The following is a 17,733-nucleotide window of genomic DNA, read 5'->3' as shown; positions in this document are numbered from 1 at the left end:
AGTCACTTCTTTTAATAAAACATTTACTCCCAAATATCTTAAAATAACTCACATTAGGTGATCTACCATACCAATATTAATAAGGAGTCTTATCCTTACCTCTTTTTACCAAAATCTGGTTCATAGTGTAGACAGTTGTGCTGACAATTTCTCTCCAGAAATTTTTCGTTACACCTCCTTGTATCAACATCGTTATAGCAGCTTCAACAACTGACTGATTGTTCCTCTCTGCAATACCATTTTGTTGTGGTGTCCTCGGTGCAGAAAGCTGTCGTTTGATACCATTTTCTTCACAATATCTAGTGAATTCCTCCGAAGTAAATTCATCGCCTTGATCAGTCCTTAGACACTTTATCTTCTTACCACTCTCCTTTTCAGCTAAGGGCCTGAATGCCTTGAACTTACTAAATGAATATGTTTTATCCTTCAAGAATGTGACCCACATCATTCTTGAGAAATCATCAGTGAAGATCATAAAATATCTGTCACCTTGAATACTTTTAGTCCTTATTGGTCCACAAAGATCTATATGAACCAAATCTAACAGATTTTTCACTGAAAAAGATTTTCTCTTAAAAGTTGAGGATGCCATCTTTCCTAACTAACATTCCTTACATAGAGCATTAACTGGTTTGTCCAACTGAGGCAAACCTCTCGTTGTCCTGGACTTACTCACTTTAACAATATTACCAAAATTTATATGATAAAATCTCCTATGCCAAAGCCAACTATCATCTACTTTAGCAATTAAATAGTTGTTGACTTTAGGATTTAGGTGAATCAGGTTACCTTTAGTCTACTTGCCGGTTGAAATCAGTTCACCTTTTCTCCCATAGATTTTGCACATACCATTTTTAAACTCCAATAGGTATCCTCTATCATTGAGTTGAGCAACACTCAAAAGATTGTGCTTTAGTCCTTCAACCCATTAGACATCATCTACACTGCTCTTCCCATTAAGAGAAATAGTTCCCTTACCTTTAACCATGCAGGGTGAGTCATTACCAAATATTACAACTCCACCATCAAATTCCTTCAAAGAAAGAAATTTTCTCTGGTCACCGGTCATGTGATGTGAACAACCACTATCAATGATCTAATCATTATAATTATCCACATGAGAACCTAATGCCTTCTGATTAGATGTCTCCTCTTTAATGGCTACAAAAATAATGTCTTCATTAGCATCACCCTTAGATTCCTCATCAGTGATACCACCATCAACTACAACAAGACAATCTCTTTTGCCTTTTCCCCTATACTTCTTGAACTTCTCTCGCTTGTGCTCATTATCACATTAGGACAATTAGCTACAATGTGTCCAATCTTGTTTCATGCAAAAAATTTCAAAGGTAATTTACCTCTGGGAAACCACTTGGCCAATAATGCTTCAAGCTCAACCAAACTATCTTCATCATCAACTTCTTTATTGAATCTAGATTCATAAGTATGACTGACATCTCTAATTTTCCTCATAGATGGGTTAGAAACTGAAGCTTTAAATGCAGATTCAGATTTCTGAACACTACCATCAAAACCATTTAATTCAAAAGCAGTAAGCTTACAAATGATGGAGTCAAGGGTTACCTTAGTTTCGTCAATAGATTTTAGCTCCTGAATGGATGCAACTCAAAAAGCATAGACCGGTAGAAGGGTTCTCAACACCTTACTAATCACTGTGGCATCTTCCACTTTACCACCAACACTGTTGATCTCACTAACTATCTCTTTTATCCTCTGACCATATTGTTGAATATTCTCACCTTCAGCCATCCGCATGTCATCAAACTTTCCTCTTAGACTCTCTTCCTTGGAAATCTTCACATGTTCATCACCGTTATAAATCTCTTCAAGTTTCTTCCATACCTCATATGCAGTCTCCAAACCATGGACATCTACATACTCTGCATCAGACAAAGAACTGATAATAGCCTCTAGTGCTTAATTGTTTTCTTGTTGCTCTTTCTTCTGATCGTCAATCATAATCCCACTAGGTGCAACATATTGAGTACCAACATGTTCCCAGTATTGACTTCCTAGACTCTTAATATAAATTTTCATTCTATCACTCCATATCCTATAGTTCTCTCTATTAAACTTAAAACCTTCCTTCTGTTAGAATAACCAGTGGACAACTGAGAGGGGGGGGGGGGGTGAATCGGTTGTCAACAAATTATATTAATCAAACCACTTTATAACCTTTAACCAGAGCACATAAATATTAAATACCGAAATAGTAGAAACAGATATAGGTAAGCAATAAAACTTAAGAATGAAACAAAGAATCAATGCAATGCAACCATACCAATAACAACATGATTTGTAGGTGAAAAACCCAGTAAAGGGAAAAACCATGATGGGAAGACTACCTGATAAGTCGATGCTTTGACATGTTTTTTATCAGGACTCTTAGGTTTTTGGTATCTTTTAGGTTGCATTGTGATAGTAAAGTATTGTGAATTGACTATATGTAATCCATGTTTTAAAACTGAACTTAAGAAATCATGTTTGAACTTTGTCGGTTAATTCCTGCAGCCATGCCAATTTATTCCTGCAGCCAAATGATTTGTCCCTGTGATATGCAGATTATTAAGGATAATGTCATATGTGAGTTAATGAATGTATTAATTAAGATACATATGCATGTCCTTGTATGTTGTTTTTGTTTTAGTGCAGATAATAATTGATGCTGCGGTGAATGATTTTCTTTCGCGCCTAAGGACTGGAGAATCACGTTCAGATAACTGGAGGTCAAACTGAAGGAGATTCAATCAAGCACAATGTATGGAATAATCAGAGCAGTTGTAATTCACCATGGGAGTTTAACTCTGGTGCATATTGAATTCGTAAAATATCACTTTGGCGTGCAAAGATTGTGGTTCGGTTTCAGATCCACGGTTCCTGCAGCCAAGCTCTCAGTTATCTCCTTCATCTGACAATTATCCGCCTCTTCTTCTAGGTGTAACTTGAGTTGTCCATTGTAGTTGATCTTTTCTTTATAATAAGCTCTTCCTTCTTTCTAAGAGCTAGACATAATGGAAAGGAATTGAGCAGAGTTTTGTTAAGCATTTTGAATTTTTCTCTTTTAGAATATGTAATCATTTTCAGGAATAAATGAATAAGAATATGTTGTTCTGATCTATTAATAGTACTTTGCTAAGAGTTTGATATCACTCATCCAAGGGGGCCCACTTGGTGAGTGATCCTATGTTTCTGATCATTGAAGTTAGTTTTTACTTAGTTGCAGTAGAAGTTCATGACTGGATTGTTCCTGCAGCCACTGGAAATAGATCCGTTGACTGTTCCTGCAGCCAAGATAGAATGGTGTGATTTCTGTTATTTTCATTAGATCATTTTAGCATTGTTTTGTGAAGCTTTCATGTAGCCTTTTATGATTTCCATTCCTGGCTTTCCTTTCTACATAATGTTAGTCACTGCAGTAATACAGAATAATCATTTAAGGAGCTTAGTGCATATATATTGCAGACCCATTTCAAGTTTTACGTTCTTGGATTGACAACTAAATGAACACGAACCATGAAAATAGTAAACTCTACCATATCAACCTTTTTGTTGAACTGTATCAAGTCCCACAAAATTTGAATCACCCTGAATCTGAATTTCCAGAAGGTAGTCTTCAGTTCCTTTTTAATCCACAAGAAGAAGAATTGCCTATTGTAATAACCCCCACAAGTCCAATGCAAGGGAACCCACCTCCTGTTGGAAATAATCCACCACCACCACCTGGTCCAACATTTGAGTTTCCCATCTCTGACCAACATGATAATGCTAACCTCAAGAACATTCCAACATCTTCACTTCCTAAATTCTATGGGTTGGTGACAGAGGATCCGGATACATTTTTGTTTGAGTTTGATGTTCTCTGTAGGAGTTTTGACTATACTGCAGATGCCCATAGACTCAAAATTTTTCCAGCCACTTTGAAGGAGTCATCCTTGAGATGGTTTATGAGCTTGGGTAGTAGCACAATCAATACATGGGATGAGATGAAATGGTTGTTTCTTGCAAAATACAAAGATTATTGTAGAGGCACTGATTGTCCTGGGGATGATATCTTTAGAATGACACAAACTGAGGATGAGAGCCTTGAGGATTATCTGGAAAGGTTTTTGTTTAGTGTCAAGAAGTCCGAGCATAGTACTATGAATGAAGATTCCCTCAAATTGATATTCTTGAGGGGTATCAGTGATGAATGCACCGATTCCTTAGATCTCATGTGGGGAGGTGACATTACACAATCTACTTGGGCTGAAATAGGACAAGTTTGCAAGAAGTATTCCAGATCTACTTCTAAGAAGAATAGGAGATTTAAGCTAGGGGCACCATCATCATCATCTGGAACTGGAGTTTCTAGATTGGAACTTAGCCATTTGTTAAAATATTTCAAGGAGGACATTATAAACAATATGGCTACTCAGTTGGATACATTGGTAGCTAAGAAGAAGCATGAGGAAGATGATGCTTTCTTGCAGAATTCTGTCCTCATTGTAAGCAGAGGAAGAAAGATTGCAGATGTAAGATGGTTGCAAATGTTGAAGTACTTGATTTCAAACCAATTCAAGGTGAGGATGAACAAGTCTTCCATGTTGCTCAAAAAGGACCAAATTTTCAAAGACAAGGTATGCCACCTGATCCACTTTCCTTTTCTGGTTATAGTGGTAATTCTTATGCACCAAATAACCAATGGCAACCACAGTATTCTCAAAATTTTGGTAATTATCCACATTGGTATGGATCACAAGGCCAAGGACAACAATTTTCTAATCAAATCCCCTAGTGGTAGCAGCCACCGGGAAACTGGTATCCACCTCAAGGTGCAGGGAACCAGTTTCAAGGGAATTGGCAACCTACCTCTCAATGGAGGGGAAACCTATCATGGTCATCCCAATCTTCTGGATATCAGCCCCCTGCTCAATAGCCACAACCTCCTACTTTAATGCCACCTCCTAAGCCAACATAGCTGCCTACTCAATCGTTGCCTAATCCAAATATCAAATCTCAGCAACAACAACAAGCTTATTCAGCTGATGCTAATCAATACCCAGCCTATTCTTTATCACTAGATGATATTCACCTTCGATCTGGCACAACTCTACCTAATCCCTCTCAACCAGTTATTACTGAGGTACAAGAAGAGCAACCAATCTCTGATCCTAAAGATGTAATACCTTAGAATCAAATATTACCACCATTTCCCCATAGACTGAAAGACAAAGAAGTTTCCACTGAACAACAGCAAAGCTTTGATATTCTTGATCAACTGAAGGATATTTGTGTTAAAATTCCATTGTTGCAAGCAATAAAGGATGTCCCAATATATGGTAAGGCATTGAGAGAAGCATGCCTAAAGAAACCTGGCAGAAAGAAAAAGGATCCACAAACAGTTCATGTTATGGGTCAATTGGTTGATATTATGTTAGGAAAAATTGCTATTCCAAAGTATTCTGATCCAGGTAGTCCTGTTGTGAGTATAGTCATTAATGGCAGTCAAATAAAAAAATGTTTTAGTTGATCTAGGGGCAACCATTAATGTAATGACAAGGGAAGTAATGAAACATCTAGAGATAGATAGTTTAAGGGCTACACCCATAGTTCTCCAACTTGCTGATGGCTCTGCAGTAAGACCTGATGGTATCATAGAGGATATAGTAGATATTCTGGATTCATGGGAATATCCTACAGACTTTATGATTTTATCTCCAAAAGCAACATTGGGGGGATATCCAGTCATTTTGGGAAGACCATGGCTTGCCACATTTGATGCATATATTGGGTGTAGATCAGGAGACATGACTATTTCAGATGGCAGTTCCACAAAAACATTCGCCTTGTATTCCCCTGCACAACCTAAGCTTGAGTAGCAGCAGGTTGTTTAGCCTATTTTGGGAGAGGAATCTGAAGAAATTGACTCTATTAATCACCTTATGATGATTAATCGAGTGCCACTCATGCAGTTATATGATGAAGAATCAATCTTTTATAAGGTCTTGATAAATGAATTAATAGAAGACCAAGAATTGAAGGAATTGGTTTTCCGAATATTGCAAGGTTGGACTTTCCTGCAGCCACTGATATTTTGCATACCTTGTTGCTGTAGGAATTGTCTTATTCTCATATTTTTGATATAAATCAGATTGATCTTACTATCAAGATAGAGGTTGAATTGAATAAATATTTGAACATCAATAAGAACATAGCAGATACTCAAAAGGATAGCCTAGTGGACTTGCTAAAACTCCATAGAAATGCTTTTGCATGGGATTACAAGGATATGAATGGAATTGATCTAGCAGTTTGTACTCATCACATTTATATAAAGGATGAGTGTTGCCCCCTCAGACAACCTCAAAGAAGAGTCAATCCTGCCTTGAAGGAGATAGTTAAAGAAGAATTGTAGAAATTGTTGAAAGCTAGGTTTATCTATCCTATCTCTGACAGTCAATGGGTATCACCTTTGGTGATAGTTCCTAAAAAGGGAGGCAAATGGAGAGTATGTGTGGATTATAGAGCCTTGAACTTAGCCACAAGGAAGGATCATTTTCTACTGCCATTTGTGGATCAGGTATTGGATTCTCTTGTTGGTAAGAGATATTTTTCATTCCTGGATGGATTTAGTGGCTATAATCAGATACAAATAGCTCTCGAGGATCAAGAGAAAACAATATTTACTTGCCCATGGGGCACTTATGCATACTCTGTTCTTCCTTTTGGGTTGTGTAATGCTCCAGCTACTTTTCAAAGGGCCGTGATCAGTATTTTTTCTGATATTTCTCAAGATATTATGGAAATTTACATGGATGAATTTACAACTTATGGTTCTGAATTTGATCAAGCATTAGGTAATTTGAAGAAAGTTTTATAGTGGTGTGAAGACTACAACTTGTCTCTAAATAGTGAGAAGTGTTTCATTATGATGGAAGAAGGAACAGTCCTTGGTCATCATATATTTGTACAAGGCATACAAGTGGATCCAACAAAGATTGAGGTTATTCAGCATATTAATGACCCTGTGAAGCAAAAAGATGTGAGAAGTTTTCTTGGCCATGCTGGATACTACAGAAGGTTTATCAAAGATTTCAGCAAAATTGCAAGTCCCTTATATACACTGCTTACTAAAGATACAAAATTTAAATGGACCTCAGCATGCAGTGAAACTTTTTTAAAGCTTAAGCATGCTTTGACTTAAGCACCAGTTCTAAAAGGACCTAATTGGTCTCTACCATTCCAAATCCATACTGATGCATCTGATTATGCTATAGGAGCAGTGCTGGGACAAAAAGTTGACAAGTTGGAAAATGCAATATATTATATCAGCAAGAATTTGCAAGGACCTGAATTGAATTATACAGTTACTGAAAAGGAAATGCTAGCTGTCATATATGCCCTTAACAAGTTTAGACACTATATTACAGGGTATCCCATATTTGTGCATACAGATCATAATGCAATTAGATATCTCATGAATAAGCCATCAATCACTGGTAGACTGGCTCGTTGGTTATTGTTGATGCAGGAATTTGATATCACAGTTGTTGATAAGAAAGGGAAGTCCAATGTTGTTGCAGATTATCTTTCACGTCTTCAATTGCAAGAAGATTCTACAATGATAGATGACCCTTTTCCAGATGAGCATTTATTTCTCATACAGGCTCATACTCCTTGGTATGTTGATATTGCCAACAATTTAGCTGCAGCTAAGATGCCAATTTCTTTTTCTCCTAAGGAAAGAAGGTTGCTAGTTGAAAAAAGTTTTAACTTTTCATGGATTGTTGATTGTCTATTTTATACTGGACCTGATCAAGTCATGTGAAGATGTATCAGAGAGGATGAAACATATGACATCTTGCATGCATGTCATGACGAACCATGTGGAGGTCATTTTGCTGCCAAAAGGACAGCACTGAAAATACTCAATACCAGTTACTATTGGCCTACATTACACAAGAATGCAGCTCAGTATACAAGGAAATGTGACAGATGTCAGTGAATGGGAAGACCTACAAAATCTAATGAGATGCCACTATATCCTCAAATATCTATTACACCATTTGACAAGTGGGGATTAGATTTTGTTGGCCCCATTGATCCACCTTCTAATGGCAAATCTTATATCTTAGTATGTACAGACTATGTGACAAAATGGGTAGAAGATAGAGCTATGCAACATGTAAGAGATAATAAGGTGGCTGAGTATCTCTATGAAGAAATATTTACAAGGTATGGAGTACGAAGGGAAATTGACTCAGATCAGGGACCTCAATTTACATCAACATTGATAAAAGCTTTGGTCAATGAATACAATATAAGACATAGGAAATCTAATCCATATCATCCACAATCTAATGGACAAGTAGAAGTTACCAATAGAGAGCTTGAGGCTATTCTTACCAAAACAGTGTCTATCCACAAGAAAGATTGGTCTCATCGACTTTCAGAGGCAATCTGGGCATATAGAACAACATGGAAAACACCAATTGGATTCACACCTTTTGAGATGGTTTATGGAAAAATGACAATGATGCCTATTGAATTTGAGCATAAAACCTTGAGAACAACTCTACAGCTGAATATGACATTGACTGAAGCATAGAAGGAACACATTCAACAGTTAAATGCTCTTGATGAATGGAGAAAGATAGCTGTTCAACAGACAAAATTGATTCAAAACCAAAGAGCCAGATGACATGATTTATATATCAGAGAAAAGAAATTCAAAGCTGGTGACTGGGCACTCCTGTATGATTCCAGATATAAGGATGCTATGGAAAAACTCCAAACAAGGTGGTTAGGTCCTTATGAGGTAGAAAAAGTTTTTCAGAATGGAGCAGTCTGGTTGTCAACAATAGACCCTGTTCGATTTAAACTCTTAGTGAATGGACACCGACTATGACTTTATCACAAGCCAACTACTAGAGAAGAGTTCCAGCAGTAGTTTGCTCCCCAAAATGAACTACAAGTTCCTACAGCAAATGGCAAGGTTCCTGCAGCAACTGCTAATGATTCGGTATCAATTCATGAGCTTCCTGTTGCACTTGAGCATGTTGATAAAGGTGATGTTCCTACACCCTCTGCAGTGAACTTATTCACCGTATCATAATAAAAATTTCCATGGGAATATTGTTCTTCGTACATAAAGTTCCATCCACTACATTCCATTCCACTTTCTTACCTGTCACTTCATTTCATTTCGCCATCATTTTCGCCCAATTACAGGTACATGTATATTGTACTTTATTTTAATTATGCATTTATTAGTTCATTATGATTTTTATCCTATTTAAATCCGCTCCAAACCTGAAATCTCATCAGCCTGTGTGGACACGTACTAGGTTAAGTTGGGGGGGGTACTTTATGGTCCTTTTTCCAATAAGATTTATTATCAGTTTTTTGATATCCTGAATTGATTTCCTAACTAACATTACTTATGATGATTATTATTTCACGCAAGTGAATAATAAGGTCTGCCGCCAAAATTAAGATATGTAGATTTTAGTTTTTTGTGAAACTGTCAAACATTTTGGTGAAGCTGTAGAAGTATCAGAGTAAAAGATGGGTGGTGATCTAATTCGCCATGAACCAACGGTCCATGAAGGGTTGCTGCAGGATGTTGTCTGTGTGCATTATTTCCAAAACCACGGCTGGCTGGATTATTTCTTGAAAATTAGGGATTTCAACGACGAAATAGCTGTAGAATTTATGCATTCCTTTGATGAAGGAGAAGCTATAGTTAAAAGGTTGAGGGTAATTGCTACAGAGCAGCGAATTGCAGAGGTCACAGGGTTGCTATAGGAAGGAGAACTCTTTCCATAATCAAAGGATGCAAGGAGTGCCAGGGCAGAGTTCACAATTTCTACTGACAGACCCTTAATGGTGGATAGACAAGGGACTAGAAGGGTTTCTTTGCTATCACATTGGCCTCAGGTAGCTCTGTATATTATGAAATATATTACATTTGAAGGATGGTACTCAAATCTACATTCACCTCATTTCAAGTTACTGTTATCTAAAATTTCATTACCCATGTAATTTTAGCCAAAGGATGCATATTTATCAAATGATTACATTTACAAAAGGTACATTGCAGTGTTTAAAAAGAAAAAAAGGCATATTTTTCATTTGTATTGAACAATGATAGATTACAAATTGAGTTCATGCATCTGAAGCATATTTATATACACTGAGTTTCTTAAAACCTCACACAAGCCGTGAGCTTAGCATTTCTATCTTTCCTACATATCCAAAACAGAAAAGGATAGAATCAAATAGTGAGTGTGAGGATAACCAGTCATTGCCTTGGGTTGCTTTGATTGGTTATTGGCTGCCTCGTTGCCCTTATGAATGTTTTCTCGATCTTCAGACTCTGAAAAACCCTTACTTTCCTGCACAAAAGAGAAGAGGTGTTACATCCAACAGATCTAAGCAATGAAAGATTATCCTACAACGTATCATTTATCATATCCTATCTTATTTCTGTCTTGAAAGGGCGGGAAAGATAAAGACACAAATCACTGCTTCAGGAGAAAGAAATGTTTATGCTAATGTGTTTGTTTCATGTGCAGATAATTAGTTACTCTAATTGGCATGTGCCCCTGACCGAGGCTCCCTTCGGGTATGAGCCCGACATACCTTTTAGAGTAACTAATCTCGGAATATCAAAGTGGAATGATGAAGAAACCAACTGAAGTATCAAAGGGACATGTTTGTTTTAAATATGAAACCTTTTACTTTACTATTCATGATATGCATAAAAAGAAAATATTAATGAATAAACTATTTTAAGGGACATATTATTTCAATGTGAAACCTTACAGTATTTAAAAGGGTCAATACCACATCGTGAAGATAAACAATTCAATGCAACAAGTTGGTAAAGAAACAGAGCATCTGAGTTTTAAATGCATGTTCAAACAGTGAACTTCAATGAAATCAGAATCAACTGGTAATGAAATGAGTGTCACGAGCCCATGCTCGAACTTCATTTCTACATAAGATCAATCCCAGCATGTGCCAAAGTCGGAAATTTAATAAGGATAAAGTACAATCTCATCCAAAAGTAGAGCCTCCTCATTTTGAGACTCCCCTAATTGGACAAGGCAATTCAGCTATGTCTTCAAAAAGATATTATGAGGCAATTGATCTGTATACATTGGCCATATCATTGTCTGGAGATAATGCTGTATATTATTGTAACAGGGCAGCCGCTCATACTCAGGTTGGCAAATATATTGAAGCTATAGAAGACTGTAACAAATCTATTCAGCTAGACCCATGCTACAGTAAAGCTTATAGCCGTTTAGGCTTGGTTTATTATGCACAGGGAAAATATCATGATGCTATACAGAAAGGTTTTGAGAAAGCTTTGGAATTAAAGACACACAACACTTCTGTCAAAGAGAATATTCGAACAGCAAATGACTATAATACGAGGGACTTCAAGACGGCTAAAGATACACATATTCCAAGTACTGTTGTTTTACTGTTTGCAGATTATGTCTTCTAATATTAAGAAGATCTAGGCCGTGGTCGATATTTGGGTAGCTTCTATGGTTTACTTCTTCAGGCTTTCAGCTATCTTTTCTCAAGAGTTAACAGGGTAGTTAACCAAGGATTCTGGCTACCTAGATTTAGGAGTGGCATTTTGTTTCAACTCTTCCCGTTGATGACATAGTCAAATGATTGTATGCCCTTGGTTGGAAAGGTTTATAAGTCTTTAGTGGCTTTCCAGCCTTGGGTGATTCTTGTTGCTGACAGTTAAGCAATAACCAGTTGCCAACTTATTCATTTTTTTTGTTTGTTCTCTAATTACTAATTAGTAATTTCCTACCATGTCTTCCAGTTCTGGTCCACTGCGCCTTCAAGCACCAGCTCCAGTGTTTGACAGAGTTCCTGGCGGGGTATCTAGTATGTACAGAAGAGAAATGGGCCTCCGTCGACTTTTTGTGCAGACAGATATTGGTAATGTCTTGGGTATAGAGGTGGACAGGGATGACAAGGTTCAGACAATAAAAAAGAAGCTCTTCCTCTTGAGTGGTCAGAGGGAGATGTATGAACAATAGAAGTGAACTGTTCCTATAGGGTGTTCCTATGGGTAAACAAATTGAGTACTAGTTCATTTTTTTTAAAAGGTAAACTTGGAGAAAGTTCATGGCAACCTGGTCCAAACCAAGTGTTTGAAACACTGGAAGATGTTCGATCAATGGTTGTATTTTCAATATGGGAGAAAAAGAAGGAAACTACTGAGACTAGCTACGAGGAAAAAGTACTTGAGCTTACATCAATAGTGAAAATGAAGCATATGCTCTGGGGGATCCAACAGTAACCATTGAAGAAGTGACACCACCTGTTTCACCTACTGGGAAACTTTACCCATCTGAGGAGAGAACTGTGGAGCTCTTTGAAAGGAACACTTATTCTGTGGTTAATATTTTTGATGTAACCCTACGCCCTCAATTGAACATGACAGGAATGGTTGAGGTTCCTGAAGGCAATGGTTCTGGAATAGTCTGGGATGAACAAGGTCATATTGTGACAAATTATCATGTGATTGGTAATGCTCTCTCAAAGAATCCCAGCCGCAACCAAGTTGTAGCCCGAGTTAATATTCTTGCATCTGATGGGGTTCAGAAGAGTTTTGAGGGTACATTGGTTGGTGCAGATCGTACAAAGGATCTTGCTGTTTTGAAGATAGATGCCCCCAATGAGATTTTGCGGCCAGTTGAAGTTGGGAAATCATCCACACTCAAAGTAGGTCAACGATGCCTTGCAATTGGCAACCCATTTGGTTTTGACCACACTTTGACTACCGGGGTTCTTAGTGGATTGAACCAGGAAATATTTAGTAAAGCGGGTGTGACTATTCGTGGTGGTATTCAGACAGATGCAGCAATCAATCCTAGAAATAGTGGTGGTCCTCTACTAAACTCTAAAGGAAAAGTAATTGGTATCAACACCGCAATATTTACTCAAACAGGGACATCGGCAGGAGTAGGTTTTGCTATTCCATCTGACATAGTCCTTAAAATTATACCTCAGCTGATCCAATCTGGAAAGGTAGTCCGTCCAGGTTTGAATATAGAGATAGCTCCAGATGCGATTGCAAATCAATTAAATGTCAGAACTGGGGCTCTTGTATTGTCGGTTCCTGGTGAAAGTGCCGCAGCAAACTCAGGGTTGATTCCAACAAAGAGAGGATTTGCTGGTAAAATAATTCTTGGCGATGTAATAATTGGAGTCGAGAATTCACCTATAAAAAATGCTACAGAACTTTCCAAAGTTTTGGAAGATTATAGTGTGGGAAATATGGTGATGCAATATGTAAAATGTAAAAAAAACAAACACAACACGAAACTTTCCTGGCAGACATGTACAAAATGTGGAAGCATTTAAAAGCATGCTGGAACTGTTCGATTAAAATGCCTTAAAAAGGATGCGGTATCATGGAATGCGATGATAGTAACAAGTTTCCTGGTAAATGTGGTGTGAGCATACCTGTAGAGAACACGATTTGCATTTAGAGAGAAGACTCAGAAAGCCCAGCACCCTTCGTCAATGGCGGCACCAAACCCTCATGAAAAAATCAGAATATCAATGGCGGCACCAAACCCTCGAGAACTTTCTTTGTTATTTGCATTTTGCAAAATGAGAAAAATACGATGGAGTGCAAAACTTTTAGGGTAACAAAAACCCTTTGTCATTTTTTATATTCTCCCTCAAGTCCGCTGGGCTTATGAAATATGCAATATAATAAAAATCAAACATATTCGATAAAATAAATGTTTATCAATATATCAAATATGTTTTATTTCTATTATATTTTTGTTTTCCTTCTTGGTTAAAAGCTGGTATTTCTTTGTAAAAGGTATTTAATTACAATGCAATTATAAATTGTAATTGAATATTATTATTCGAAATGTAAAAGGTGTATCCATATGCAAGAAGGAGACTAAGTCTTTTGACTTAGTTTTGAAGGAGGAGTTAATTCAGGAGAGATAAGGCTCTCATTGAAGAAGTCTTTTCAGTTTGGAGACATAAGGAGAGCATATAGGATCATGCATAACCACTTGGGAAACATTCAAAAGGAGTTGAGATAATTTTGGAGACAAGAACGTTTTTATAGGAACATGAGGTTGTTTGAAACCAAATGGAGTGAATCTAGGGAGGTTGGAGCACTTTTAGGTAAAGGGTCGAAGTTGGACTTTTTCACCATTTTGGGGAGCTTTTATTACTTGGTTAAGCTTTTTGAGGCTGTTTCTAGTGGTCTTTTGGGTTGGTTATTCATTAAAGAAGACTTTTCCATGTTTGTAGCCCTCTTCGGTGTCTTTTAGACTCCTCTTTTTGAGGCACTTTTCTTGCATCCGACCCAATCAGTTGGGGTTTTTTGTACTTAATGCCTGAAGACACTTCATTTGAAGGGAGTTCAGATTTATGCAAGAGAATAGTGTTTTCAGAGACAGTTTTCTTGTCCTTAGCATTTCTTTTGCACAGATTCTGTAACTCAGATTTGGGGATATAATATATGAAACAACATCTTTTGGAGCGATTTTCTATGGAATCAAACCTTGTTATCCTTCCAATTTTTTGTGTACAAGCATGATTGATGAAGCTAAATTTGTGAGTTATATTACTCCTTGTTTACTTGTCTCAGTCAGTACCTTAATATAGGAACGTATGTATGTTTGCAGGTCATAGTATGTGTTTTAAAGTTCAAAATTTTTGAGTGAAACACTATTATTTCCTCATTGGTTCGTCTCAAGACCTTATTATGAAATACTTATGCAAACGTATAACAGGAAAGAAGTGTTTATCAATTAAAGTAGAATATTGCAGACTGAGATCAGTTTTTTTTATTATTTATCTCTCACATTTTGGTGTATCACCAGGTTCTAGTTAATTTTAGTTTAGTTTTAAGTACCATTTCTGTAATTTCTTATCCTTTACCCTGCAAAGTTAGTCCAATATTTAGAGAGTATCAGGTGATTATCCAATAGGAACCGGCCTAGGAACCGGAGGTTTCATTTCAAGTTGCGCATTGCCCACATGCAGAAGTGAATCCCATGTTAGGCCAGATTGCTAAACTTATAGTTTAGTAGGGTGCAAATTTGTGCCTTAACAGTTACTTAGTCATCTGCGTCATGACCGACGAGTTAATGTCCCAAATTTCTTGTATCATCTCATTTCTATAAGTGCTAAGGAGACTAAAAAATATGGAAATCGCTCTGTTAGCCATCATGGAATGGTGAAGTTGCTTGTACAATGGTCCCTGAGAGATGTTTCACAAATGGAATGGGGTGTGTTTGAGGATATTCTGCAATTTAGGGTTGATGAAGCCCCTATTGCGAATAATCCACCGGCTCAAGAAGAGATTGTTGCAGAAGATCTTTTTGGTGAAGATGAGGGTTTGCTGGTTGCTGAAGGAGCCACAGTTATTATGGAAGGAAATATTGAAGCAGAGTCAATCAAAGGAAAACCCTCTACCTCTCTTCAAAGAGATTCACCTGTTTTGCAAAGGGAAGGAAAAGAATTGGAAAATGATGAATCAGATGAAGAATTTGTTATCCGGCCGCAGGAAGCGCATATTCCTCCTGTAGCCAAGAGGCGTCGAACAAAAACAAAAACTCCCGCATCTGTTTTAAAAGTGTATATAAGGAGAACAAGAAGGAGGACACAGAAGACTCAACCTTTGAGTAATCCATTAGAGGTTATTGCAGTAGAAACTTCGGAAGAAGAAGATGCTGCAGAGAAGAAAATGCAAGAAAACCCTGTGGAAGAGGAAATTCAAGAAAACCCTGCAGAGGAAGAAATCCAAGAAGAAATTCAGGAAGAAGTTGAAATGGATAAGCTAGCAAATCTTGCTTCAATGGCATTGCAATGTGAAGAGTTTGTTGATGATGTTCTACAACAACTTGAAGAAAATGTGGGAGATATGTCAACTCAGAATGAGGAGTTTGTTGAAGAAATCCCATGGTCTAAGGTAGGACCTATTAGACCTTCTTCAACCCTAACTAGTTTATCAATTGCTTTAACATTTTTTAGGTAATGGGAAATAGAGAAGGATAGGTTGCAAGGGATAATTAATAAGCAGCAAAAAGAGATTAAAAAGAAAGATAATAGAATTAAAGAATTGGAAGCTAAGGTAGAAGAGATTTATGGTATGGTTCCTAAGATAATGCAGTGTAGGGCACCCCCAAGAATTTATGCAGTACATTTGAAAGAGCGGTATCTGAATTTTAGACTAAACCACATTGTTAGGGACCTTAATCCATCCTCGAAAACACCCGAGGAATTCTATCATGCTTATCAAACCTCTCCACATGCTGTAAGGAATTTGTTATGTGAATTATATTTACATAACTATGTTGTACCCCAAGACAGATAATGGAATCCTTTATTGTATATTGGGGATATCCATCTCAGAGCTCTAATACCGTGGATCCAAAATGAGATGATTATAGGACCACAAGCCAAGGAGTTTGAAAAATTGGAACTTGACTGTCCATTGCCATTGAGGAGGGAATCAGAAGCACCCAGGGTTCTGTATTATGATTGGCAAAAATTGATAATAAGAGATGATGTTAGTAAGATAGTACTTCCAATGAGAGAGGAAGTCTATCAAGCGTATGAGCATTTAGTTCAAACCCACAGGACAACTGCACTAGAAGGACTAACTCAACGCTAGAATCATCTACCAGATCATTTAAAATTGGGAGAACCTTACTCATTATAGAATTTTCATGCAGCTATACAAAGAGCCTCCAGATACATACAACTAGGCAGGGAGAAATCAAATAACTGGTTGCCATTAATCTTTTAGCCTCCGATCCTTATGTGGCCACTTTTGGCATGCCAACCAATAGAACAAAATTATGATGTAGTTGTAGAGGAAACAACTAGATGGTCCAGGTTGGAGAAAATGAAAGGATTTTATTGGAATTTGCCTTCCAAGGGAACTGGACATGACACTGTTGGTGATTTCAGAGTTTCAGCAAAAATCAGAAATTTTCCTTTTGTTGCAGGAGCAACAAACCCTTAAAGTTGGGGGGCATGATAAGTCAATGCTTTGACATGTTTTTTATCAGGACTCTTAGGTTTTTGGTATCTTTTGGGTTGCATTGTGATAGTAAAGTATTGTGAATTGACTATATGTAATCCATGTTTTAAAATTGAACTTAAGAAATCATGTTTGAACTTTGTCGGTTAATTCTTGTAGCCATGCCAATTTATTCCTGCAGCCAAATGATTTGTCCCTGTGATATGCAGATTATTTAGGATAATGTCATATGTGAGTTAATGAATGTATTAATTAAGTAAGATACATATGCATGTCCTTGTATGTTGTTTTTGTTTTAGTGCAGATAATAATTGATGCTGCGGTGGATGATTTTCTTTTGCGCCTAAGGACTGGAGAATCAGGTTTAGATAACTGGAGGTCAAACTGAAGGAGATTCAATCAAGCGCAATGTATGGCATAATCAGAGTAGTTATAATTCACCATGGGAGTTTAACTCTGGTGCATATTGAATTTGTAAAATATCACTTTGGTGTGCAAAGACTGTGGTTCGGTTTCAGATCCATGGTTCCTGCAGCCAAGCTCTCAGTTATCTCCTTCATCTGACAATTATCTGCCTCTTCTTCTGGGCATAACTTGAGTTGTCCATTGTAGTTGATCTTTTCTTTATAATAAGCTCTTCCTTCTTTCTGAGAGTTAGACAAAAT

General features: G+C 37.2%; 1 protein-coding gene across 1 annotated transcript; it reads left to right on the top strand.

The window, feature by feature from the left end:
• The first annotated feature begins 11,023 nt into the window (after positions 1-11,023).
• On the top strand, positions 11,024-13,407 carry LOC131066291 (protease Do-like 8, chloroplastic). Its single transcript, XM_058001017.2, has 3 exons — positions 11,024-11,499; positions 11,858-12,064; positions 12,303-13,407. The coding sequence occupies exons 1-3, from the start codon at positions 11,024-11,026 to the stop codon at positions 13,405-13,407; spliced, it is 1,788 nt and encodes a 595-aa protein (XP_057857000.2).
• The last annotated feature ends 4,326 nt before the right edge of the window (positions 13,408-17,733 follow it).

This window comes from Cryptomeria japonica, chromosome 8 (genome assembly GCF_030272615.1).
Source record: "Cryptomeria japonica chromosome 8, Sugi_1.0, whole genome shotgun sequence".
Classification (NCBI taxonomy): Eukaryota; Viridiplantae; Streptophyta; class Pinopsida; order Cupressales; family Cupressaceae; genus Cryptomeria; species Cryptomeria japonica.
The sequence above is the reverse complement of the archived record's forward strand: the minus strand, read 5'-3'. Positions and strand labels throughout refer to the sequence as shown.

Coding starts and splice junctions, on each gene's coding strand:
- LOC131066291 (XM_058001017.2), top strand. CDS start 11,024: ATGTGCCAAAGTCGGAAATTTAATAAGGATAAAGTACAATCTCATCCA. Junction 11,500..11,857: donor CCAAGTACTGTTGTTTTACT/GTTTGCAGATTA, acceptor CATGTCTTCCAG/TTCTGGTCCACTGCGCCTTC. Junction 12,065..12,302: donor TTGAGTGGTCAGAGGGAGAT/GTATGAACAATA, acceptor TTACATCAATAG/TGAAAATGAAGCATATGCTC.